The 26,963-nt window shown below is 41.8% G+C and overlaps 1 protein-coding gene across 1 annotated transcript in view; it reads left to right on the top strand.

Annotated features, from left to right (window-relative positions):
• The first annotated feature begins 2,544 nt into the window (after positions 1 to 2,544).
• Positions 2,545 to 26,963, top strand: part of LOC132818411 (activator of 90 kDa heat shock protein ATPase homolog 1-like) — a 42,006-nt gene continuing 17,587 nt past the window's right edge. The window contains exons 1-6 of the mRNA XM_060829419.1: positions 2,545 to 2,657; positions 2,873 to 2,970; positions 17,946 to 18,136; positions 19,580 to 19,662; positions 22,211 to 22,328; positions 24,447 to 24,535. Of these exons, the coding sequence (XP_060685402.1) occupies positions 2,891 to 2,970; positions 17,946 to 18,136; positions 19,580 to 19,662; positions 22,211 to 22,328; positions 24,447 to 24,535 (561 nt within the window). The 5' untranslated portion in view covers positions 2,545 to 2,657; positions 2,873 to 2,890. The remainder of the gene's footprint in view (positions 2,658 to 2,872; positions 2,971 to 17,945; positions 18,137 to 19,579; positions 19,663 to 22,210; positions 22,329 to 24,446; positions 24,536 to 26,963) is intronic.

Below are 26,963 nucleotides of genomic sequence, written 5' to 3'. Positions count from 1 at the left end.
AAACTGAATGTAAAAGCTTCCAGCGATATGTGAAATGGAAAAGATTAGTGAAGACAAAAGTATATCCCTTACAATCAGAAACAGAGAAAATTATAATAGGGAACAAAGTGATGGCATACCAATCAGATACATAATTTGGTTCCGTCCTCACAAAGGATCACACAAATAATGTTATAAAAATGTTGGGGACACATAATTTAGTGAGGGAGATGAACTGAAGAAAACCAGTATTAGTTCGGGAAATGGTGCTGAGGAATTTTTTAGGAATAAAGGCAACAAATCCCCAGAGCCCAACAATTTACATCACAGAGTACTTCAGGAAATGGCTCTAGAAATAGTAGTCATCTGTAGTCTCTCTAGACTCTGGAACACTTCATTTGGTTTGGAGGGCATCCAATGTAACCTCACTGTTTAAAAAGGAGGTAGAAGGGGAACAGGGAATTAAAGACTGGTTACCTGACATCAGTAACAAGGAAAATGCTCAAAGTTCATTATAAAAGATTTAATGGCAAAGCACTTGAAAAACAGTCCATGGATTTATGAAAAGGAAATCATGATTGACAGTTGACTATCGGATGGATGTGATTGACTTGGACTTTCAGAAGGCATCTGATAAGGCCCAATTTAAGAAATAGCATGTAAACTTAAAGCTCATGGGATTGGATTAGTGTACTGACATGGATAGAGAGCTATCTGGCAAATAGGAAACAAAAGGTAAGAATAAAGGAGTCATTTTCTGAGTGGCAGCCAGTGATCAATGATATGCTGCAGGGATCCAGGCCAACTATTCACAACATGTATTAATGATTTAGATGAGAAAACTAAATGTATTATCTCCAAATTTGTAACTGCAGAAAGTTTAGTCGGAGTGTGAGCTGTGGGAAGATGCAAAGATGCTTCAGTGTGATTTGTATAGGTTGATTGAGTGGGCAAATGCAGATGACATATAATGTGGATAAATGTAAGGTTATCCACTTTGGCAGCAAAAAAGGTGAATTATTATCTGAATAGTGATAGATTGGGAAGAAGATGTGCAACAAGACCTCTGTGTCCTTCAATACTAGTCACTGAAAGTAAACATGCAAGTGCAGAAGGCAGTGAAGAAGGCACTTGTCTGTTGGCCTTTAAAATATTTGAGTATAGAAGCAGTGATGTCTTGCTGCAATTGCATAGGACCTTGGTGAGACCACACTTCAGAGTGCAGCTTTGGTCTCCTGAGCTCAAGAGGCCTGTGATATATATAATGAGTGCAATAAATGATTCCTGGGATTGATAGACTGACTTATTGTTGTCATGTGTACTGAGGAACAGTGAAAAATGTTGTTTTGTATGCTGTACAGGCAGATCGTACCAAAGTGCAGCAGGATAGGAAACAGAATGCAGAATAGTATTACAGCCGCAGAGGCAGGAATCAGAATTTACATTTGAGGGTCATTCAAAAGTCTGATAATAGCAGGGAAGCTGTTCTTGAATCACTTTGTACGTGTATTGGAACTTATATATCTTCTGCCCGATGGAAGGGTCTTTTATTACATTAATTACTTTCCCGAGGCAGTAGGAAGTATAGATGGAGTCAATGGATGGAAGGCTGGTTTGTGCGATGGACTGGTCTATGTTTGCAACTCTGTTTCTCTCCACACCTGCCAAGTATCTCCAGCAATTTCGGTTTTGGTTTGTTTCAGAACTCTAGCATTGATTGTACTTTGTTTTATTTTAGTGAAAGTATAACATGTTTTTAACGAACAAGCTTCAAATGACACAACTAAATGATAAGGTTCCCAACACTATATATCGAATATGGAATTCGTTAGACAACTAAATTATTTCTCAATACCAAAGCAATGTAGAAATGCAGACTATTCCCCCCCAAAAAAGCCTGTCTATTCTCATCCAAATGGGATTACAATCCATAGATGTTTGATGTAGTGACGTTCATGACGGGCCTAGCTCCATGCTGTAAAGACTCTTCGAAAAACGGAATACTATGGATTTTCTAAACCACAGCGAATGCCCAATACAGCCACCGGAAAAAAATTCACAAGGAGCTTTTTTCCGGAAACTAACTATCCAGAAAGTTCCACATGATGACGTTCGCTTTTCTAGCATTTTCTAAAACTGGCGACGGCCCACGATCAAAAACAAACACAGCCAGAGATTTTGATCACAGATCAGACAATTTCAAACAAACAAAAGTAAATTTTATATATTATTTCACCTAGCCGATCAAAAGGGCAAATAAAACTCCTCAGTGAGCATTCAATAGAACGACGAAGGTCGAGGGGTACCGGAACGTAGGGCATCTGGGAAGCAGCGGGGCGGAAGTGCTTTAGCGTCGAGCCAATTAAGAGGGGCGGATGGGCAGTGAGTGCGTCAGCGTCATGACGATAGGGGTTGGACAAGCGTGGGAATGCTCATTACCATGTACGTCAGCATAATACAACAGCAGGAGTGTGGTGAAGCGCACTGCGGGGCGGAAGTGATGTCAGGATCATGGGCGAGCAGCGTTACAGTGCGGGTGCAGGGGTGAGTGAGACCCCGCCTACCTAACCGGCGCCGTCGACGTCACGGCTTTCTAGCATGTTCTGACGGCAACCGGATAAAGACTCGAGGAGAGCGGCTCGCGGGACGCTGTGGGAAGAGGAGTCTCCGCGGGCAGGGTTTGTAACCTGTGGCCTTGCTTATTATAATCCCATTTTTAACGAGCTCCCTCCTTTCCCCCCCCCCAAAAAAAAACACACCAGACGTTCATTCTTATTTCCCCCAGAATCTGGCTGAAATACCATCCGCCGGTCTTCTCCCAGCCGCTGTGTTCCGAGTCCTTGCCGCCGCTGGCGGGTTAATTCATTTGTCTCGTTTGCCACCTTTTCCCCAGCCGCTCCGACTTGTCACTATGGCCAAGTGGGGACAGGGCGACCCGCGTTGGATCGTGGAGGAGCGGGCCGATGCTACTAATGTCAATAACTGGCATTGGTAAGGATGCTGCTAACCCCTGTTCTGTCTGTGTATCTCGCTCTATCTTTGTTCCTCCTTCGCTCCATATCTGTCTCTTGTTCTGCTATTTTTAGTCTTTTCTCCCCCCCCCCACCCTATTTATCCCCCTTTTCTCTCCCTTGCTCCATATTCCTCCCCTGTTCCCTATTCTTCGCCTTTTTCTTTTCCTTGCTCCCTATTCTTTGCTTTTTTTTTCTCCCCTCTTCCCCTGCTCCCTATTCTTTGCGTGTGTATGCATAAAATGTATATATTGGTTTAATTCCTTCAGGTTTCATGTTTTCTCCTTACCAGTAGTAAAACTGTTAGATAAAAAAAGTTTGTCGCAAAATGTTTATTTTGTTTGATTTAACAGTTCTGGTAGTCTGTAGAGGATTGTTTTGGTAACTCATGTTTTCTATATATAAAACCTACTGAGCTCTGTGCTGTGGTTTTGCTTAAATATAACACGAGTGAGGTTGGGATCTAAATTTCTCTCTTCCCGATCCCTTGATTCCACACTCCTCTCCTTCCCCCGCCCCCACCATCTCGTCTGCAAACTTCATCCACAACCCGAGTAAGGGGTTTGTTTTTGCATGGGGTTGTCAAAACTTCAACAAACTTGAGCTTAATATTGGAAAAATGTTTGAATCAAATTAAGGAAGTAATAGTATAACACTTGGGAAATCCTAATGAAGCACAGTCAGTATAACTCCATGAAAGGGAAATTATGTCTGACTAATAGAATTTTTCAAGGAAGACTCAAAGTGGATAGAGGGGAACCAGGAGATGTTATTGGATTTGGAGAAGGTTGACAAGATACTTCACAAAAGGTGAGGTTGTAAAATAATAGCTCAGTGTTGGAAGTAAAATATTGGCATGGATAAAAAAATGTCTAACGTGCAGGAAATAGTGAATGGGCTAAGTGATTTTTATTTGGTTTGGAGATCCGTGATCAGTGGAGTTCTGTAGGGATCAGTGCTGGGATCACATTGTTTGCAATATGAATTGTTACTTAATGGAAAGAAGCAAATGTATTGCAGCCAGGTTTGCTGGTGAGACCAAAAGTAGGTGGAAAGTCAGATTTTGGGCAGACAACAAGAAGTTTAGGAAACCATCCATTAAGTCAGGGGATAAAACATTGACAAATAGAATATAATGTGGGAAATGTGAGTTTTTTCACTTTGAATGGGAGAGCAAGAGAACAGAATATTATTTAAAATGAAGAGAAACTACATAAAACTGCAACATAAAGGGAAGTTGATTTGCAGACATTTCATCCCCCTGTCTAGGTGACATCTTCCAAGCTTTGGAGATTCCTGTGAAACGCTGCTGTACTGATCTTCTGGAATTTATTTGATTCCATTTTTGCTGGTTCTAATCGTTCATCGTAGTGGCCAGTATATTGGATCGAGGTCAATGTGCTTGTAGATAGTCTGTGGGATGGGCGCCATACTTCTTGGAATTCTCTGGCTATCCTCTGTTTAGCTTGTCCTGTGGTCGTTGTGTTGTCCCAGTCGAATTTGTGGTCCCTGTCATCTGTGTGTGGCTACTAGGGACAGCTGGTTGTAGCATTTAGTGACTGTTGGTGTTTGTGGATGCAGATTGTTAGTTGTCTGTCTGTTTGCCCTATACAGTATAACGTTTCATGCAGTCTTTGCATAGAATCTTGTAAATTACATGATCAGTTTTGGGTCTTTTGTCCTCCTAAGTTGTCTGAGCATGGCGATCTATTTACGGGCTGTCATGAACCCCAGTGATTGGAGAATCTTCGCAGGAATTCCGAGGCAACATCAAGAACGTAAACGTAGACAAGGACGAAGCAATGGTTTCATTTGACGTAACAACACTGGTGGTCACTTAATTGACAAAACTCTAGCCAACCTCCTGGACAGGCAGAATAGACAACACGAGGAAATCTATCAACAAGGACTGCATACTGAAACTACTAGACCTGCGCTTGATGACACTTCACATTCAACAAATAAATGTATGAACACACCTACGGGCTCAACCATATCTGGGCTCCGAGCAGAAGCAGTGATGTAAAGATTGGAACAAACAGCCCTACCACCAATCCAAATCAAACTCTGGATCAGATACGTAGATGACACTTTTGTTAACATTAAGAGAATAGAAATCAAGAACACACTGGATCATCAATATCATATTCACAGGGATCATAATTACAGGGGAGGAGGAAAGCAACAATCAACTCCCATTCCTGGATGTGATGGTATGAAGAACACAGAACTGTGGATGTACCACAAAAGTCCAAGAAAGTCCCACACACCAACCAGGTCCTGAATTACAACAGCAACCACCCAAACACGCAAGAAGCTGCAATAGGACTCTGTTTGAAAGGGCTACAACACACTGCAGCACTCCAACTTATGAAGGGAAGAAGAACACCTTCAGAGTATTTGCCAACAATGGCTATCCCTGCAATTTTGTCTGCAGGTGCCGAACAGATAAACAACGTGACAAGGATGTGCTGCAACCTAACTCTCTCTCCATGCTATCTTCTATTAAAAAGCATCTGAGTTGATGGCCAGACTTCTCTGAACACTAGTATTCATGACTGCCCTTAAACTGACAGCCATGCTCAGACAAAACTTACCTGCCAAGTGCAAGACTAAAGTAATTGTCAAGATTCTATTCAAAGACTGCAGAAATCACACAATAGGGCAAACAAGCAGATAACTATCAATCTGCATCCACTAACACCAACGAGCCACTAAATACCATGACCAGCTATCCCTAGTAGCTGTACACAGATGACAAGGACCACAAATTTGACTGGAACAACACAACAGTCATAGGACAGGCTAAGCAGAGGATAGCCAGAGAATTCCTAGAAACATGGCACTCATCCCATGGACTCTAAATCAACAAGTGCAATGACCTGGACCCAATATACTGGCCACCACAATGAGCAACTGGCAGCAGCAGAAACAGAACCAAATAAATTCTAGCAGAGACAGTACAGCAGTGCTTCACAGGAGGCTCCAAAGCACTGGTGATGTCACCTAGAGAAGGATGAAACATCTGTTGATCAGCTTCCCATTCAGCAAACATATCCGCAACCATGATAACAGGCACCCAAACTGCAAATCTTTACACAAACTTTGAACACAAAGGGACTTTAGGATACTTGTACATGAAACAGAAAGGTAGCATAGAAGTGAAGCAGATAATCAGGAAGGCTAAAGAAATAATGGCCTTTTATTTTAAGAGCATGATTGTGAAAGGTTACTGAAAGTGTGCCCATGTTGGTGAAATTGCATGTGGAATACTGTCAGATGTTTTGTCCCTTTTTTTTGTTTAATTAAAGATCATTTTTATTGGAGTTAAGAGAAGGTTGAGTAAGATGATCCCAATGTGAAGGGATTGTCTTTGATCAAAGACTAAACAGGTTGGTACTCTACTCACTGGTGTTTAGAAGAATGAGAGGTGATCTTACTGAAGCATTTTAAGATTCTAAAGGGGTTTGGTAAATAACTGCTGAGTGGATGTTTCCCTGACAGAAAAATCTATGATTACCGTGCATAATCTCAGGGTAAACAGATGCCAATTTCAGACTGAGATAATGAGAAATTTCATAAAGCATGAGTCCTTCTGTAGAGCTATGGAGGCAGAGTCCTTATGTATTTTTCAGGCTGAACTATTAGATTTTGATCAATAGGGGAATTGACAGAAGGAAAGTCAAAAAAAAAAGGCCTGAGGAATTTGATATAAATCAGAATCCTACTGGCCTAGACCTATTTTTCTTTGACTTGTAGATGTCAATGTGACTGGCTGGCCATCATTTATTACCCTTGAAACACTAATGGACTACAGTTCAAGGAGGTGCTCATGTGCTGTAGGTTAGGTATAAACGATGACTCTAGAATGCTGGAAACCAGAGTCTAGATTAGTGGTGCTGAAAAAGCACAGCAGTTCAGGCAGCATCCGAGGAGCAGTAAAATCGATGTTTTGGCCAAAAGCTCTTCATCAGAAGTAGAGGCAGAGAACCTGAAGGGTAGAGAGATAAGTGAAAAGAGGGTGGGGTAGGGAGAAAGTAGCATAGAGTGCACTAGGTGAGTGAGGGAGGGGATGAAGGTGATAGATCGGGGAGGGTGGAGTGGATAAGTGGAAAAGATGATAGGCAGGTAGGACAAGTCATGGACAGTGCTGAGCTGGAAGTTTGGAATTGGGGTGAGGTGGGGGAAGGGGAAATGAGGAAACTGTTGAAGTCCACATTGATGCCCTGGGGTTGAAGTGTTCTGAGGCGGAAGATGAGGCGTTCTTCATCTGGTGGTGAGGGAGCAGCGGTGAAGGAGGCCCAGGACCTCCATGTCCTCGGCAGAGTGGGAGGGGGAGTCGAAATGTTGGGTCACAGGGTGGTGTGGTTGGTTGGTGTGGGTATCCTAGAGATGTTCCCTAAAGCGCTTTGTAGAGGAGACTGCATCCGGAGCAGTGGATACAATAAATGATATTGGTGGATGTGCAGGTAAAACGTTGATGGATGTGGAAGGCTCCTTTTAGGGCCTTGGATGGAGGTGCGGGTGGAGGTGTGGGCACAGGTTTCACAATTCCTGCGGTGGCAGTGGAAGATGCCAGGACGGGAGGGTGGGTTGAAGGGGGGGCGTGGACCTGACCAGGTAGTCAAGGAGGGTATGGTCTCCACGGAAGGCGGAAAGGGATGGGGAGGGAAATATATCCCTGGTGGTGGGGTCTATTTGGAGGTGGCGGAAATGTTCTGTCCTTGTTATGGTTGGAGGGTTGGGGTCTGAGGGTGGAGGTGCAGGATATGGGCGAGATGTGTTGGAGGGCATCTTTAACCACGTGGGAAGGAAAATTGCAGTCTCTAAAGAAGGAGGCCAGCTGGTGTGTTCTGTGGTGGAACTGGTCCTCCTGGGAGCAGATGCGGCGGAGGAATTGGGAATGTGGGATGGCATTTTGCAGGAGGTAGGGCGGGAAGAGGTGTAATCCAGGTAGCTGTGGAAGCCGGGTTTGTGAAAAAAATGTCGGTGTCAAGTTGGTTGTCATTTGAAGAGGTCTAGGAAGGGGAGGGAGGTGTCAGAGATGGTCCAGGTAAATTTTAAGGTCAGGGTGGAATGTGTTGGTGAAGTTGATGATTTTGCTCAACCTCCTTGCGGGAGCGTGAGGTGGTGCCAATGCAGTCATCAATGTAGCGGAGGAAGAGGTGGGGAGTGGTGCCAGTGTAATTATGGAAGATTGACTGTTCTACGTAGCCAACAAAGAGACAGGCATAGCTGGGGCCCATACCGGTGCCCGTGGCTACCCCTTTGGTCTGGAGGAAGTGGGAGGATTCGAAGGAGGAATTGTTAAGGGTGAGGACCAGTTTGGCCAAATGAATGTGTCTGTGGAAGGGTGCTGTTGGGGACGTCGGGAGAGGAAGAAATGGAGGGCTTGGTGGCCCTGGTCATTGGCGGATGGAGGTGTAGAGGGATTGGATATCCATGGTGAAGATGAACCGTTGGGGGCAAAGGAAACGGAAGTCTTGGAGGAGGTGGAGGGCATGGGTGGTGTCTCGAACGTATGTGGGGAATTCCTGGACTGCGGGGAATAGGACAGTGTCAAGGTAGGTAGAAATGAGTTCAGTGGGGCAGGAGCGTGCTGAGACAATGGGTTGGCCAGGGTGGTTAGGCTTGTGGATCTTGGAAGGAGGTAAAACCGAGCAGTGCAGGATGGTGCTGTAGGTTGACCCACTATTCCATTACGGAGGGAATTATCCAATTTTGAGCCTGTGACACTAAAGGACTGCCATTTTGTTCCTTGGAGGGAATTTGCAGATGGTGATGGTGTATCTGCAGTACCAGTCCTTCTGGATGAAAGTGGTTGTGGGCTTGGAAAGTTCTGTCTAAGGCATTTTGGGGAATTTCTGCAATGCAACTTGGAGATGGTGCACACTGCTGCGACTGAATGTCGGTGTAGGGGAATGGATGTTTGTGGATATGGTGCCGATGAGGCAGGCCGCTTTGTCCTGGATGGTATCAGACTATACCCATCCAACCAAGTGGGGCATATGCCATCGCAATACTGATTTGAGCCTTCTAGATATTTGACAGGATGTGGGGAGTCAGGAGGTGAGATACTCCCTGCAGTATTATTAGATTCTGACCTGTTCTTTTATGTTTGTTTATATAACAGCCCCAGCCAATTCAACCTCTCCCAATAGCTCAAATCCTCCAACCCTGACATCCTTTTTGTAAATATTTTCCGAACCCTTTCAAGTTTCACAACATCCTTTCAATAGGAAAGAGACCAGATCTACACTTGTTGCATTATGAATGTGGGCTGCTCTAGTATCTGAGGAATCACAAGTGTTTCTGAACATTTTGCACTTGACGATCATCCCCACTTCTGACCTAATAATAGAGGTAAGGTCATTGTTGAAGCAGCATAAGATGGTTGGGCCTCGGAAACTAGGTATGACTATAGTCAGCCCAAACAGTTTGCCCCCAATATCCATTGATTCCAGTTTTGCTCTGCCACTGTGCCATCATCTCTGCTGGTGGAGCAGGGCATATCTGGTGATCATGGTGTTTGGGTCTGTGTCTGTCTGTGTCTGTCTGTGTCTGTCTGTGTCTGTCTGTGTCTGTCTGTGTCTGTCTGTGTCTGTCTGTGTCTGTCTGTGTCTGTCTGTGTCTGTCTGTCTGTGTCTGTCTGTGTCTGTCTGTGTCTGTCTGTCTGTGTCTGTCTGTCTGTGTCTGTCTGTGTCTGTCTGTGTCTGTCTGTGTCTGTCTGTGTCTGTGTCTGTCTGTCTGTGTCTGTCTGTGTCTGTCTGTCTGATTTTGGCACTATTCCCCTAGATGTTAGGAAGGAGTCCTTTGCAAGGCCAACAGGGCTGCTTCTGTCCTTGTCTTTTTTCAGGTGCCTAAGTTGATGCCAGGTGGTTTATCCAGTTTTATGTCTTTATAGACTCTATAGCAATTGAGTGGCTTGCTCGTCTATATGAAGGCAGAGGAGATCCAACACGTTGCTGTGATTGAGCATGGTGACTTTTTCTAACAAGTGATAATGATTCATGGTCATTGATAGATTCTTAATTGTAGGTATTTTTATTGAATTCAAATTCCGCCATGGTGGGATTCACACCTGGGTCTCCAGAATATAAACTGAGTTTCTAGATTAATAATTTTTATTGTTTTAAATACACAAGAATGTATGCAGAAGAACCAAGTTTGCTATTGTCTCAACCAGTTACTTGTAGGTAGGACAGAGTTGAATGCAGAAATGATAAACTTGGCTGATTCTGAATATACTGGATTTACCTTCACAATAACCTGGAGCTGCTTTCCCAATAGATAGAAATGTTGGAATTGTTTAACAGTTAGTTGACAGTGATGAGATGGTTGTACAATAAAAATAGCATACAGTCCTCTTTTAGATAGAATCAAGGTAGATGCTGAATACTTTCCTCAAGTTTGTTTGTATTGTTCATTTCCTCCTTTTCTGCCCTTTTCTGTGTCACCATTAAATGCGTAGTTTTTGAAATGAACCAGAAATGATGTGAATGAAAATGTATATTGAGCTGATAAACTATGTATATACTCTAGAATACTGTAGTTGTTGGAAATTCACAGCATGGATGGTCACTCTTGATTCAAGATTGAGCAAAACAGATTTTTAAATTAGTGTGAAAATCAAGGATTATGGACAAAGAAGTGGAATTGAGAATTGGCAAATCCGTGAATGATGGTGCAGGCTTAATTGATTGGCCTCTGTATCCCTCCATGCTATTACAGTCTCAAGGTGGCATTGGTGAGGAATGAAAGAAGGTAATGGTTAAGGTCTTTGGTCAGATGTTCCCATGTTGGAGTGTTTCTGGCACCTTTTGATTCTAAACTGCATATTCCTAATAATCCCCTTATGAACTTGGTTTTGTGTATTTTTTGATGGGCACTTATTTGGTTTGGTTAGTGACAGTTCTGAAATTGGATGTGTTTTCTGTCCTTAATGTCTTAAACGGTATTAATTGATAAGGATGCCATTGCCTCACTTCATGATATGAAGAAATTTAGGGGCCCTTAAGTTTGGGAGCAGGGATGTTGGCAGTAAATTACATGGATTAAAGAATCACTGGGAATCTAGTGATTTGAGTGAATCTGTTGGCTTGCTTCTATCAAGTGTGCTTTGACATGCTTGTGTCAGCTTCTTGTGATGAATGGATAAAGCATTAGAACTCATCTCTGAAAAAGACAATGGGAACATTTGAGATGGAGCTAAGCTTACGATGGGAAAGATACATGTTACTGTACCTTTTTTAAAACCGTATATGTCATCTTGTGAGTAAAGGGGACACTTTTTTTTTCTCTAATGAGGGAAAACTAAAGGTGATTGCAGCTTTAGCTCTAAGAAGACCACAAAATTAAACTCTGCTCTTTCTTAGACTTTTCTTGAGCTCAATATAATGCCTTGCCCTCTACTCAGCCTTCATCAGTTTGTTAAACATAACTGTTATAAAAAAGATATAATTATAGCATACTAACTATGTACAGTTTGTGTTGATAAGTGTGGTGCTGGAAAAGCACAAGTCAGGCAGCATCCGAGGAGCAGGTGAATCTGTTTCGGACATAAGCCCTGGAGCATGAATTTACAGTTTTGCTTGAGTACAGAACATGAATATTGCTGGTGAGGTACATAACGATTTCATCTAGCATTTGTCAAGATAAATTTACCAAGTTTCAAATGATCATAAAGTTTGTACGTTGATGCTGGTTTGCCAATGTATTGCCATAACAGGGTGAAGATTAGGCGTCTCGGTTCCGTAATCGCTCAATAAACACTCGTGATCGATCTGGTCCTTTAACACTCTTATGACCAGGCACAGATCGTACAGAAATAGAGGTTATTCGCTTCCGTGTTCCTCAGAGGAGCTGCACACTTGGCTTAAAATAAAGACCTTTTTATACTTAAAGGTACAGACGATGATCGCATAGTACATTCAATTACCAGTCAGTACACAATATTGCTTTATTTGGCAGGTAATTGGTCCAGTGGTATTTCCTGGAAACCAACTTTGTTTTCCAATACTTAGGCCACTCTTATCTCACTAACTGAGCCATTGTACCTACATTTGAAGGTCAGTTAGGATGGCCAGTAATGTCTTGTCTAGTTATTTCTATGCTGTAAAGGGAGCATTGTCTGCTAATCTCTATTGAAGCAGACTGTGGTTAGTCAGTTATGCAGCCATATCAAAATTAAAAGCCATTTTATGCAGCTTTTTTCTTTTTTATTCAAATTTTCACGACCAGGAAGAAAGGAAACACCCGAGTGGCCAGTGACAAGTAGTGCCCTTCACATCAAAGGGCAGTGCTGTGTGATCAGTGAAGTTAAGAAAAGTATAAAAATGTCTTTATTTTAAGCTATGTGTGCAGCTCCTCTGAGGAACAGAGAAGCGAATAACCTCTATTTCTGGACCTGGTCATAAGTGTTAAAGGACCAGACCGATCAGAGTGTTTATTGAGCGATTAAATCAAAATAGAATTGGACAGGGAAATAATGCACTCCACTTCCTGCGGCGCCCACCTCTCCCTGAACAGCTTCAGGGTGTTGGTGGAGACCGCATACTCCTTCTCCAAGGACACCCGGGCTCTAATGTAACCGCAGAAGAGGGGCAGGCAGTCGGCCCTGACGACCCCCTCTGCAGCCAGCTGCCTGTACCTGTTTTTGGCCAGGTCCAGGAGCAGACCCATGAGGAGTCTTCAGACCTGTCCTCCTCAGTACCGGGTGCCCGAAGATCAAGAGTGTGGGACTATCACTATCTGCAATCAAAAGCAGAGGAGGAGGTTTTTGGGAAAATCAAAAAGAGAGTGCAAATGCCTACGCCCAATATACAAGTGGTCTACGGACTCCACGGCGCCACAGAACAAGCAGTTGGGCTGGGAGTCCGTGAACCACCACAACCTGCGGTCGCAGGGGACCGCTGCGTGCAGCACCCTCCACCCCAGATCCCCAAGAGAAAGGGGGGAGGACTCTTGTGTAGAGAGCCCTCCACTGGGGATCCTTACCTCCTGGTGGCAAATGGGCACACCAAGGTGTGTCCGGACGGTGGATGAGGGAGAAGAGGTGGACAGTGTGCAGCAGCAGTCGATACAGGGCCCACCTTTTTACGTTCTTGAAAGGGACAAAGTTAAAATTCCGGAGGCGGCTCAGGTTGTGAGACACAGTCTCCCGCGGGAAGTACGGGACCTTGGGGCCAATGTGAAATTCCGTCTGGGCTGGGGTGAGCGCGGGCAGGATCCCACCGCCTACCGAGCATCCTCCAACTGGTGCACTGTGTCCATTCTGAGCACTGCAGTTTTAAGGCGTCAGATGGGGGTGGCCACGTACCGGACATCTTCTGCTGCCGTGCTCGCTATGTCCTGCGGCAGTGTTCAGCCAAGGCCCCCGGCACCCAGCATGTCCCTGACCATGGTCACCCTCGCCGCCACGGCCCTCTTATGCAGCTTTAAGCAGAATTGTCCATTTGCAGCCTAGAAGCCATTTTGCCGTTCAAAGTTTGTGAGAAGATTTGTAGCTCGGGTGCTCGTTGTGGTTCTGTTCGCCGAGCTGGGAATTTGTGTTGCAGACGTTTCGTCCCCTGTCTAGGTGACATCCTCAGTGCTTGGGAGCCTCCTGTGAAGCGTTTCTGTGATCTTTCCTCCAGCATTTGTAGTGGTTTGAATTTGCTGCTTTCGGTTGTCAGTTTCAGCTGTCTGCTGCAGTGGCCGGTATATTGGGTCCAGGTCGATGTGCCAGGTCGAAAAGACCTTTGCTATTCACCTTAACTATGGCCCTCATGATTTTATAAACCCAAAAGATCACCCCTCAATCTCCTACCCTCTGGGGGAAATGTCCCAGCTCCTTCTTGTAACTCAAACTCACCTAGTCCCAGTAACATCTTTATTAAATTGGAAAAGGTACAGAAATTATTTAATGTCCTTCCTATAGAAGGGGGAATAGAATTATATGCTGTAGGCCAAAAGTGGCCTCTCCAATGTCCTGTACAGCCACATCATGTGTCTCAACTCCCATACTCAATGGTCTGAACAATGAAGGCAAGTGTGCCAAACACCACCTCCGCTCTGTCTACATTGTGACGCCACTTCCAAGGAGCTAAGTGCCTGAACCCCTCGGTGTTGCTGCTTGATAGCACTCATCAGTGCCCTGCCTTAACTGTGTAGGTCCTGCCCTTTATTTATCTAAATTAACTCCATCTACCATTCCTCCACAAGCTGGCCAAGATCGCATTGTACCCTTAATAACCTTGTTCGCTGTCCACTACGCTGCCACCATTTTTGGTGTCATCTGCAAACTTACTAACCATGCTTCCTATATTCTAATCCAAACCATTTATGTAAATGGCATAACAGTGGAACCAGCATCAATCCCTGCGGAACAATACTGGTCACACTCTTCTAGTCCGAAAAGCAACACTCTACCACGACCCTCTGTCTCATACCATCAAGCCAATTTTGTATCCAGGTGGCTAGCTTTCCCTGGATCCATGTCACCTAACTTAGCTAAACAGTCTACCATGATGTTTGCTAGCATAAACTGGTTGAGTATAATCTGAAGGAATGTGCTGTTTGATCTGATTAATGTCAAGTGTACCTGGCATCACATCAGTATATGCACACCATTGCTCAGCTGTGTGCGCTAAGCGGAACATCCTTTGTGATCTGGCAGTAATGAGTTTTTTTTTGTTTCAATTTGAGTTCCTGCCTTTCTAGGGTAATTTTGAGGTGGACCAGGTAGCTTTCAGATCCAAAAGTAGCAGCCTTTTGACCTGTAGATTGATTTGATTTATTGTTGTCACATGTACTAAGAAAAATATTGTTTTGTGCTATCCAGTCAAATCAAACCTTTAAGTACATCAGGGTCATAAAGTGCAGAATATTGTGTTGAAGATTCAGAAAAGTTTAACTCTAATATGAGGCGTTCATTCATAACTCTTAACAGTGGGGAAGAAGCCGTTCTTAAATCTGTGGGTATGTGTTTTAAAACTTTTTTGTATCTTCAGTCTGATGGAACAGGGGTGGGAGGGGTCTCTGATTATGTTAGCTGCCTTCCTGAGGCAGAAGGAAGTGTAGCTGGAGTCAATGGAAGGAAGGCTGGTTTTTTGTGATGGACAGTTTATTCACTCTGCATTGTGCAAAGCCAACAACCTGATCAGGATAGATATTGTCTTTGTGGATAGTTTTATGCTCTATTTCAGTTCAAGCTTGCACGTCATTATCAGCAACCTTTCTTCCTACAGTATGAATTGTTTTCATTAGAAATTTTGCATTCTTACATTAGGCCTGATGAGTGTACTTGACCTGAAGAGCTTTAGTTCTTGTGGCAAGTATGATTCTGATTGAAGTAAGTTGATGCACTGCATGTGAGGATTTTAAGGTCAAGCCAGTTAATCTAGCCTACATTGAAGAAGCAGAAGGAAAAGTTTAAAGAAGGAAGTGGAATCTCCCGTCCTGAATGGATGAAGGTTTACTGAAGTACTAAAAAAAGTTGAGTTAAACAATGCTCTGCTTGTAGCACCACAGAAGTTGCATTTAATTTATAAACATGCTTCCATTTAACTTTTTAAAAAAAAATCATTCATGGCATTTATGTGTCTGGGTATTCATCATTAATTGCACTTAGTACTTAGAGGTTAGTAGTGAACTGTAGCTCTTTGGATGCCGGTACATACACCCACAATGCTTTTAGGTGGGGAGTTCTTCCAGCGACAGCCAAGGAAAGGCAAAACACTGCCAAGTCAGAATTAATACACTTTGGAGTTTTGAATTCGTAGTTAATGGTGTTCCCATGCATCTACTACCTTTTTTGTCTTTCTAGTGGTATAGGTCCTGTGTTTAGAAGGTAAATGTCAAGGGAGCCTTATGGCTGAAGTGCATCTTGGAGAAGGTACACGCTGCTACTGTCAAGAGTTTGGGGTACACCCAATGTAATTGTACATTGAATTGAGAAGTTTCAAGACCTGAAATAGATCTTCTAAATGTTTTCACAAATTTCTTAATCTAAGCTTGCGATAAGTGCAAGTATGTGATACTTCCATAAAATCTGTTCTTTAGTTGATCCGCCTCTGGATACCAGCTTGTAACACTGGTTGCCTGAGTCTGTCTTTTACCTCCTCAGTTGACTGAAGTTCTCCTTTTGAACTATGTTCCTTTCTTGTGCACCAAGCTTCTAAGATTCTCTGCTCGTGAACCTTTGCTTGACATTAATCACTGTGCATGATCAGAAAGATCCTGAACTCTAATTGGCTTAGTAGTGCATGCACTGGATATGAACAGTCTCCGATTAGCTGAATGTTGTATGCCAAATTTATGCTATGTTTCTTTAGAAGTAATGGTCATCTTAAATGACATTACTTCTACACTCTTGTGATTCATTCTGTGATCTGCTAGTCATTTTTTAAATCACCACTTCTGCCATATCAACCTGTTATATTTTGTTGTATCAACTTGTCAATGTTGCTGTTCACTGGCAATTGTGTGGCACCAATGAAGTCATTTATGTTTGGTTAGTATGAAATGTGAACTCCCAGTGTTACTTAATGGTAAGGTCCGAGGGAATGTTGCTGAACAAAGACCTTGGAATGTAGGTTCATAACTCCTTGAAAGTGGAGTCACAGGTAGATAGGATAATGAAAGAGGTGTTTGGTATGCTTTCCTTTATTGGTCAGAGTATTGAGTACAAGAGTTGGGAGGTCATGTTGCGACTGTACAGGATATTGGTTAGGCCACTGTTGGAATATTGCGTCAGTTCTGGTCTCCTTCCTATCGGAAAGATGTTGTGAAACTTGAAAAGGTTCAGAAAAGATTTACAAGGATGTTGCCAGGGTTGGAGGATCTGAGCTATAGGGAAATTCTGAACAGGCTGGGGCTGTTTTCCCTGGAGGCTTTTTATAGAGGTTTACAAAATTGAGGGGCATGGATAGGGTAAATAAACAAAGTGTTTCCCTAAGGTCGGGAAGTCCAGAACTAGAGGTCATAGGTTTAGGGTGAGGGGAAGGATATATAAAAGAGACCTATGGGCAACTTTTTCAGAGGGTGATATGTGTATGGAATGAGCTGCCAGAGGAACTGATGGAGGTGGGTTCAATTGCAACATTTAAGAGGCATTTGGATGGGTATATGAAAAGGAATGGTTTGGAGGGATATGGGCCAGGTACTGGCAGGTGGGACTAGATGGGTTGGGATATCTGGACGGGTTGGACTGAAGGGTCTGTTTCCATGCTGTACATCTCTATTGTTGATGCTATAACGCATTAACTGAAGTTACTTCCCTGAGATCATAGTTTTTTTGGTTTTTCCAGAATTACCTTTTATTATTGGATTGAATGTTAAAACTGATTGCAAAGTACTGATGCAAGATACTGCTAAATGCATAAGTTACAAAATATGTGAAACTCAAAAAAAACACACACAACTAATATACATTGCTTGTTGGAGTCAATTAGTTTGTAATTTAGAGTAATGTCAACTGTGTGGGTTCAAGTCCAGTACCAGCTGAGGTTATCATGACCAGCTTTTCTACTCAACCTCTCCCTCACCTGAGGCATATGACCCTTAACCTCTTTAACGAGAGAGCAACTGTATGGTCTGGTAAGACCACAGTGACTTTTTTAAGTTAATGAAACTAAACCAACTTAAAACACAGCTATATCTTTGACCTAAAGTATTGTGCCACTTTCACATCTGTAAAACTTTCACTGGCTTGAGCTATAGCGCCTATAAAATCATAAACACATGACAGCCCCAAACAAACAATTTGTATAATCTGATAGATTAAGGTTTTCCAGGATGTCAAATGTCCACTTTCTGTACTTGAATTTATGTAGATTAATGTATTGCATTTATTTAGAAAACATTGCACTTGGTTAAAATTGATAGCTTCAAAGCTAGCATGTACTGTTAAAGCTTGTGATCTATTTGAGTCATTCACTTGTTCATAATAAAATTGACATTCAAATTCATCAACAGGACAGAAAGAGATGCCTCGAATTGGTCCATAGATAAGCTTAAGTCACTGTTGCTGGCAGTCAGTGTAGAAAATGATGAGGGAGTATGCAAAGTGACAGAGGTGACCAAGACGGATGGTGAAGCTTCAATTAATAACAGAAAAGGAAAACTGATTTTCTTCTTTGAGTGGAACATCCACATGTCATGGATAGGTGAGTAAAACAAACTTTTTTTACCAAAGCAATTGACCCCATTTATAAAGAGTAATGTGGTAATACAGTTCGGAAAAGTTTTGAGTCTTGCCTGTTAACTAATGTTGTTTGTGGCAATGATGAGAATATTGCATTACCCTTGAAAGGATAGAAAACAGCCAGCATCCATTTCTTATTCACCCATAACTTGATATTCACACCCATTTCTGTTAAATGAAGACACAACTTTATCTATTATGTGATATTATCCATGCCTTAATGTCATTAGATGACCAGAATCTATGGAACAGTATCTTGGCAAAAAGCCTTGTGTAGAGGGATAAATGAATGAATGTTGCAGGCCTATTTCTTCTAGTAAAAACACACGTTATAAGGGACAATTTTAAGCTTGATACTGCCCCTACATGTCCAAAACAGAATTGTTTCCTAGTGCTGGTGCAATGTTTCTTTGATTTTAGTTACTAAATTGTCGTAACAAAAATAGTTGCTGTCTTCTAATAGCTAAAATTGTATCAGAGTTTAAATTATTTTAAAGCTGTATATAAACATTGCCACCGAACATGGTATTGCCTACATTGGGGATGGTCCTACATGTGCTAACGTTTGTAAGCTGACCATTTGACAGCAAAGGCTGTGATTTCAGTGCAGTCTGCCTGTGCAAAAGTACTAATGATGTCTGTTGGATAGCATTCAGTAATAAATGACACTGTTGCTGACAGTTGAGAAAATGAAGAGGGAGTATGCAAAGTGACAGGTGACCAAGACTGATGGTGAAGTTTCAATTAACAACAGATTGCCCTTCAGAAACAAGTCCATGAATAGGAAAAGGTGGCCAGTTCAGTTATACAAAATTTCACTAAAGCAAGATGCATGATGTAAGAGGATGACAAAATGGGTGGCTGGAGAAAATGAATGAGTCAATCTTTGAATTTGAATATTGAGTCAAAATCACCAAAGTACAATGGATTTTAAAATTTCTCTTGAAGATGAGGCTTTCCAGTATAGTTGTTTTATTCAAAAAGTTCAAAAGTATAGTCTTTTTGTGGCCTGTACAGCTATTTCTATACCAGGTTTGCAAGTTACACTTCCAGTTTCTCACTGCACTGAAAGTGGCTTCTGATGTCCATGTTTCTTGTGAGTGTAAACAAGATATTTAGCTAATTACCTTCATTATATTGGAGTTTTTGTTTCAAGAAGTATGAAGCTTATACAGTACGATACTTTGAGGAGAAATAGAAATAATTTCAAATTGGCAAAATGGGAAGGGGGGTGGGGGGTGGTGGTGGTGGTGGTGGTGGTGGTGTTTCACCTTGATACATTTATTGGTATCAAATAATTTAAAACCTGGTTAAGTTTCCTTCACTTTATTTCCCCTCCCCTCACCTGCTGGACTTGATAGTGATACAGGTGGAAATAACATAAACTAAATTTTTTTTATTATAGGAACTTCAAAAACTGGAATTAAGTATAAAGGAACTGTGGAGATACCAAACCTCTCAGATGAAAATGATATTGATGATGTAGATGTAAGTTTTTATATAATTGTTGTTTGTATGCTAGACTAAATTGAACTGTTCTTCAGAGGAAGCATGACTCACAGTCAAATAAGCCATTTTTGTTTTTAGTTTGCTTTGCTTAAATGAGAATTGTTCCAGGCTTCTTCCAGTGCTGCTTTTTTTTTAAAAAAAGTGACTGTCTCCTTTGTACTATTTATTCTTCATCATCTAAACAGGCTGGGACAGTCAAAATTGGAACCCAAGTTGCAAGTTGAACCTGTGTTGTTCAGTGAAGCAAACTGTTACTCATCAAACTAGAGTGAGAAACTCTTAATTGTTTATTTTATTAATAGGTATCTTCTGGGTGCAACCAGTTTTGTCATTGTGTAGTTTACATTTAAAATGACCTACAAATAACATTCAAGATGTACACCAAAAAAATTGAGACTTGAAATATTAATTAATATCTTGAAAAGGATTTATTTCTGCCCTGCAAGTGTACCGCCAAGCTTGTAGAGGCAGATTTGTTGCTTTAATCTTATTTTTCATATTTTGTTTTCAATATCCATCTGTGTTAAGTCAATTAATATGTTGATCTGGATAATGTATTTATAGCTTGCATGACCAAAAGACATTGGAGCAGAAATTAGGCCATTCAGCCCGAGTCTGCTCCGCCATCCAATCGTGGTCGATAGGTTTTTCAACTCCATTTTCCTGCTTTCTCACATAACCCATGATTCCCTTGATACTCAAACTGTCTATCTCCCGTCTTTAAATATTCAGCTGCCTGTGGCACTGAATTCCACAAATTCACCACCTTGGCTAAAAGAAGTTCTCCTTGGACTTTAGTAAGGCTGGTGATAAGTCTGTTATGACAGACTGCTTAAAGTAAGGAAGAGTCACTGGTGTCCAAAGCAAGTGGCACATTTGAAATCAAAATTGGCTGAGGTAGGAAGTGGAGGATGATGGTAAAGGGATGTTTCCGGAATTGGAAATCTGTTTCCAATGGCTATGGCTCAGTGCTGGTGTCCTTGTTTATAGTGTATGTTATTGGTTTGGACTTGACTGTTGGGATTATGGTCAAGAAGTTCGCAACAGACATTAAAATTTGGCAGTGAGTAAAATGAGGATAGCCATAAACTGCAGGAGGATATCATGGGCTAGTCACTTGGGCAGGGCAATGACAAATGGAATTCCCCCCAAAGATGAGGTAATATACTTGCAGAGCTGACAGGGTATGCTACTGCGCTACAAATGGTAGGACCTTGGAAAGTATTAAAGATCAAAGGGACTTTGATATGCCAAGCCACAGAAGCCTGAAGGTAGCAGGGCAATTGATATGGTAGTAAAGTATATGGGATATATGCCTTTAGTTGAGCTGTAGAATTCTATAGCAGGGAGGTTATGCTGAGAATATGTTTAAAACACTGGTTAGGTGACAGGTGGGTCATGTGTGTAGTTCTGGTCACAATAAAAATGTTTGCACTAAAAGGGATGCAAAGGGGACCTGTCAGGATGCTGCAAGGACTGGAGGGAGGGAAGGTGGAGAGATTGGGATTGTTTTATTTGAGAGGAACAAATCACGGTATATAAGATTAAGAAGCGCAGATAGGAAGACACTTGCTCCATTAGTAGAAGGGTCAATAATCAAGTGCATAGATTACTCGAAGCAATGGAAGGCTAAGAGGATGGTTGAGAATGTTTAATCCATTGAGGATGGTGGGGTCTGGAAAATCTTTCCACTTCAATAGTATTTAGTAATTAGCATTGCCATAGCTTCCAACACTGCGTCAATGGCATTAGTACAGTTAGACTTATTAACTGGCTCAGTTGGGTCCAATGATTGCATCTCTGTATATGCGTGAGTCTAGAATTAAAGTTCAAAGATAGACGTTGGCTTCTTTGCTTTGGTCAAATATCTGTTGATTTTAAGATATATCTTTTTCATTTGAATGTCTATATCTGCAGTGTCTTTTCTTTATGTTGCCTGATAGTTATTGGTATCTAGTTTTGTGGAAGAGTAAAATTTGGCCTTTTTTTTGCTCACCTAAAAATAATTTCATGGTGCATTCTTTAATGTTCTCAACTGCATTTCATCAACAGTATATTTATACTGTGACAGATTGAAATTCGTGGTAATAATGCAGGAAAAGGTACTTGCAAGGAGTTGTCACACAATGTGATTCTAAAAGATTTGTCTTTCAATGCTTTTGGACTCCTAGATTAGACTTAGTGTGGAAACAGGCCCTTCGGCCCAACAAGTCCACACCGACCCGCCGAAGCACAACCCAACCATACCCCTGCATATTACCCCTTACCTAACACTACGGGCAATTTAGCTTGGCCAATTCACCTGACCCGCACATCTTTGGACTGTGGGAGGAAACCGGAGCACCCGGAGGAAACCCACGCAGACACGGGGAGAACGTGCAAACTCCACACAGTCAGTCGCCTGAGTCGGGACTTGAACCCGGGTCTACAGGCGCTGTGAGGCAGCAGTGCTAACCACTGTGCCACCGTGCCGTCCTGTTGTTGATCGGAAGACTGAGTGAACATATGTTTGAATTTTGTTTTCCAGGTTACTGTTGGGCTTGCAAAAGATGAGCCTGACACAATACTCTTGGCCTTAATGAAAAATGAAGGCGTGAAGAAGATCAGGGAAGCTCTCCTCAATTACATTGATACACTGAAATTAGGTAAGTGTAGAGTAAACATTGAAAACTTTGATTTATGGTTTTCCTGGTGAGCAATATTCAAATTAACCAAGCCTTGAAGCACACTAAATGTCAACTAAACACTTGCATCCTTAGTTGTCCATTTAAAGCATTTTTGCACGTGAGCTGCTGTCATTGGCTTAATTCTAGAAATTAACTCAAATCTAGGTCTGAGGTGACTTTTTCTTTGCCTTTTATAATTGCTGAGCCTCTTGATACCAGATTCAGAACACCACTGCAAAATATAATCATACTATTTTTAAAGTTGGGGGTGGGTGGAATTGAGGTTGGAAATCGCCACATTCAGCATTATTATAAAGACTTGTATTAATTAACACAGGCAGAAACCTGTAAATCTGTTGTAGAGAAGGGCTGTGGTATTAGGCTTTTAAGTGCAAGGTGATTAGAATAGGTACCTAATCCTTTATTTGAATTCTGAAATTTTCATGTGGAGTGTGGAGCGTCATTTTGGTGTGTGAGCAGGTGACCCAACTGCACACCCACTTGAACCATGTCAGTCAGACTGACTCAGCAGTGTGGCCCAGCACTGACAGGTATCAATTGTGTCTTAGCGGTCTTACTATTCACACATCTGTCTGCTGTTAGGTAATTTTTAAAAATTTCATTGAAAATATTATTTATTCTGAGAAACAACTGACCCTCAGGATTTCGGATGAAGATTGTGTATCTGTAGTGATGAATGCAATGTATAATAAGTCTTCTGTTATGACAGGAGATCCCCAAGAAGACAGTGAAATGCTTTAGTGATGTTGCAGAGACTACACAAACCTCCAAATCACTTACCAAACCTTTCAAGCCCAAGCTACACAACATGTGGAAGAATCTATGCATTTCATTTGGACTTGTTATTCATCTCAATCCATAGAACTGGAGTGAAAAATCTAAGAGGCAGCATAGAGTTAATTTTTGAAAGTACTTCATGGAAGATGGTACCAAATGGTTTAGCAAAAAATTTGAGGACTGAAATAGTAGACGGCTACATAATTGTAGGTCAAGAAGTATAGAATATAAAGATGATTGGAACTGAGTTGTGTGATATGCTTCAGCTCAACAAGTGGTGAGAAGTTAAGCCATTAGTTATTAAAGCTGAGGATTTTTGAGTTACATATTTGGGGGATAGTGTTTCTTTTATTCATTCGTGGGATGTGGGTATCTTTGGCTAGGCCAGCATTTGTTGTTGCATTCCAAATTGCCCTTAGTGATGCCTGAACTCCTGCAGTCCTGTGTCAGTAATTGCAGAATTTTGACCCCACAACTTACGCACAGGAGGTTTCGTGACTTGAAGGGGAACTTGGAGGTGGTGTCCCTGTGCATCTGCTGCCCTTGTTCTTCTATGTGGTAGATGCACATGTTGGAAGGTGCTGTTGAAAGACCTTGAATGGGCTACTAAGGACATTTTGTAGATGGGATATAATGCCACTTTGTCAGTGATTTGTGATAGATGGAGTATCAATTAAGCAGCAGCTTGTCAAGCTGCTTGTTATTGGAGCTCCACTAACCCAAGAATGGTCATGCTAAATTACCCATAGTGTCCATGGATATGTAGGCTTAAGTGGGTTAGTCATGGAAATTGTATGGATGGGGTTGGGAGTGGGAGGTGTGGTCTGGGTGCTATGCTGTTCGGAGAGTTGGTATTAACCTGATGGGCCAAATGGCCTGCTTCCACACTGTAGGAATCTTTGTGCTTCAGGCTCTGGAAAAAATCTCGAGGCTGGCACTAAAGTGCACTACCAAAAATTTACTGTATTGGTGGTTCATCTTTCAGGTGAAATTGAACGAAGGCTCTAAGAGGAGTATCTGTCCTCAGGTGAAAATGTAAAAATCCAATAATGCTTGTTTTGAAGTGTACCAAAGGAATTCTTCTAGTGTTATACCAATGTTTATTTTGTCCTCGACTGTCATCAAATGGATTTTCTGATCATAAAGATCATTGCTTTATGTACGAGTTTGCAAATTAGGCTATCATGTATCCTACTGTCCAATGATTAGGTTTACAATTGAAAGGACTGATGGGCTCTATATAAAAGTCTGTTCTGTTCATACACTAGAATTCACTATTGCTTTTGGATTGTATTTCAGAATTTACTCAGGGAATGATCTTGCCAACGGTTAATGGAGTTCAAAAAGAACCATCAAAATCGAAGCCCAAGGTTGATCTACAGACAAAGGTTAAAAAGTATTTTAAGTGTATTGCTCTTCAAATTGTAGCTCAGTTTTTTTTAGCATTTTTCTGTCTGTCCTAATAGACCATAAAACAGTACAACACAGGAAAAGTGCCTTTGGCCCACTATATCTCTGCCAACCATGATGCCAATCTAAAATAACCCCATCTACCTGCACATGGCCTATATCCCTCTGTTTTCTGCCTGTTTGTCTGTGTAAATGACTATTGAACATTGCAGTCATATCTTGTACCTCCCCTGTCAGTATGTTGCAGGCATACATCACTTCTGTTTTTTGAAGAATAAAGTTTTTCCTTCTCTTAAACTTCCACAAAAATAGAAATTGATGGACCCAAAACATTAACTGATTTCTGTCTGTAGAAGATGCCAAACCTGCTGAATTTTTCCAGTAATTTCTATTTTAATGTTTGATTTTTAAAGAATATTCATGTATGGGGTGAGAGTGGTGTTGGCCAAGTCAACATTTATTGCCCATCCTTAATTGTCCAGAGGGCAGTTAAGGATCAACCACATTGCTGTGGGTCTGGAGTCACATGTAGGGCAGACCAGCTACGGTTAGTAGCTTCCTTCCCTTAAGCACATTAGTGAACCAGTTGTATTTTTCTGACGATCAACAGTAGATTCATGGTCATCATTAGACCCTTAATTTCCGATATTAATTGAATTCAAATTCCACCTTCTGTCATGGCAGGGTTCAAACCTAGGTCCCCAAAACATTATCTGGGTCACTGGATTAACAGTCCAGCAATAATACCACTAAACTCTTGCCTCCCCTGATTTCCAGCATCTGCGATTTATTTTGGTTTTTCCATTTGAACTTTTTCCCTCCCACTTTAAATCTATGCCCCTGATACTCTAGGGGGGGAAATACTGACTTATCCAGCCTATCCGTGCCTTACATAATTTTATGTACTTCTATCGAGTTCCTCTCGCCCTTCAATTCTTCAAGCAAAACCAAACAATTCGGGTTAGGCCAACCTCTCCTTTATAGCTAATACACTGCAACCTAGGTAATATCCTGGTAAATCTCATCTGCACGCTCTCCAAAGCCTCCATGTCCTTCTATAGTGTGGTGACCAGAACTGCCCACTATAGTCCAAATGTTGCCTGATTCAAGTTTTATGCAGCTGCAGCTTGACTTAGCAATTCTTTTTGACTCCATTTTCTGACCAATGAAGGCAAGCATGCCATATATCATTAGCACTTTATCTACTTGTGTTGCCATGTTCGGGGAGCTACTGACTTGTACTCCAAATTCCTTTTGTATATCAGTGCTCCTAAGGGTCCAGCCTATTACTTCATAGTCTTGCATTTGACCTCGAATGCATCATCTCTCGCGTCCAGATTAAACTATCCAAGTGATGTATAGAATGCTTTGGTGTGTTGTTTTTCCAACTAAGTCCCTTATGGTTAATGGATATTTTAGACTTATGGCTTCTGAAACGTTTTCATGTGTTGTGGAATTAAATTCTTGAACATTGTTAAAATAGCATTTAAATCAATTATTCTTCTCCCAACACCCCTATTCCCTTCAAAAAAGGTATGAAACAGCTTAAACTTCTAAATGATACATGAGCACACTTTTAAAATCAAAACTACTTTTCTGATTTGGGTTTGCACTAATCAGTTCTTAGTAAGTTTTCAGCTGTTCACTTGGCAGCAACCTTTTTATTCAGTGCCTACAAACATTAGATGTGCACAATGGAAATCTCCTAAAGGTTGATCTGATGTTGGGTGCTCAAGTATTGAATTTTTGAGTCCGAAGTGTACAGCATGGAAATCTATCCTTTGGTTCAACTCGTCCATGCTGACCAGATATCCTAACCTAACATACTGCCATTTGCCAGCACTCGGTCCATATCCCTCTAAACCCTTACTATTCATTCCACCCATCCTGATGCCTTTTAATGCTGTAATTGTACCAGCCTCCACCACTTCCTCTGACAGTTCATTTGAGACTCGCACCACCCTCTGTGTGGAAAAGGTTGCCTCATAGGTCCCTTTTTGTACCTTTTTCCCTTACACTCTAAACCTATGCCCTCTAGTTCTGGAGCCCCTCCCAGCTCTGACACTCGGTGCTCTGACCAATAAAAGAGAGCACACGAAACACCTTCACTATTCTATCTCCCTCCAACTCCACTTTCAAGGAGCTATGAACCTCCACTCCAAGATCTTTGTTCAGCAGCATTTCCCAGGACCTTTGTAATTGTTGAAGTCCTCCTTTAATTTGCTTTTCCAAAATGCAGCACCTTGCATCTGTCTAAGTTAAACTCCACTTACCATTTAACAGCCCATTGGCCCATCTGATCATGATCCTGTTGTAATCTGAGGTATCCTTCACTGTCCACTACACCTCCAATTTTGGTGTCATCTGCAAACTTACTAACTCTGCCTCTTATGTCAGTGATTTGGA

This window comes from Hemiscyllium ocellatum, chromosome 8, assembly GCF_020745735.1.
Source record: "Hemiscyllium ocellatum isolate sHemOce1 chromosome 8, sHemOce1.pat.X.cur, whole genome shotgun sequence".
In the NCBI taxonomy this organism is placed as follows: Eukaryota; Metazoa; Chordata; class Chondrichthyes; order Orectolobiformes; family Hemiscylliidae; genus Hemiscyllium; species Hemiscyllium ocellatum.
Note: the sequence above shows the minus strand (reverse complement) of the source record. Positions and strands in the feature narration are given on the sequence as shown.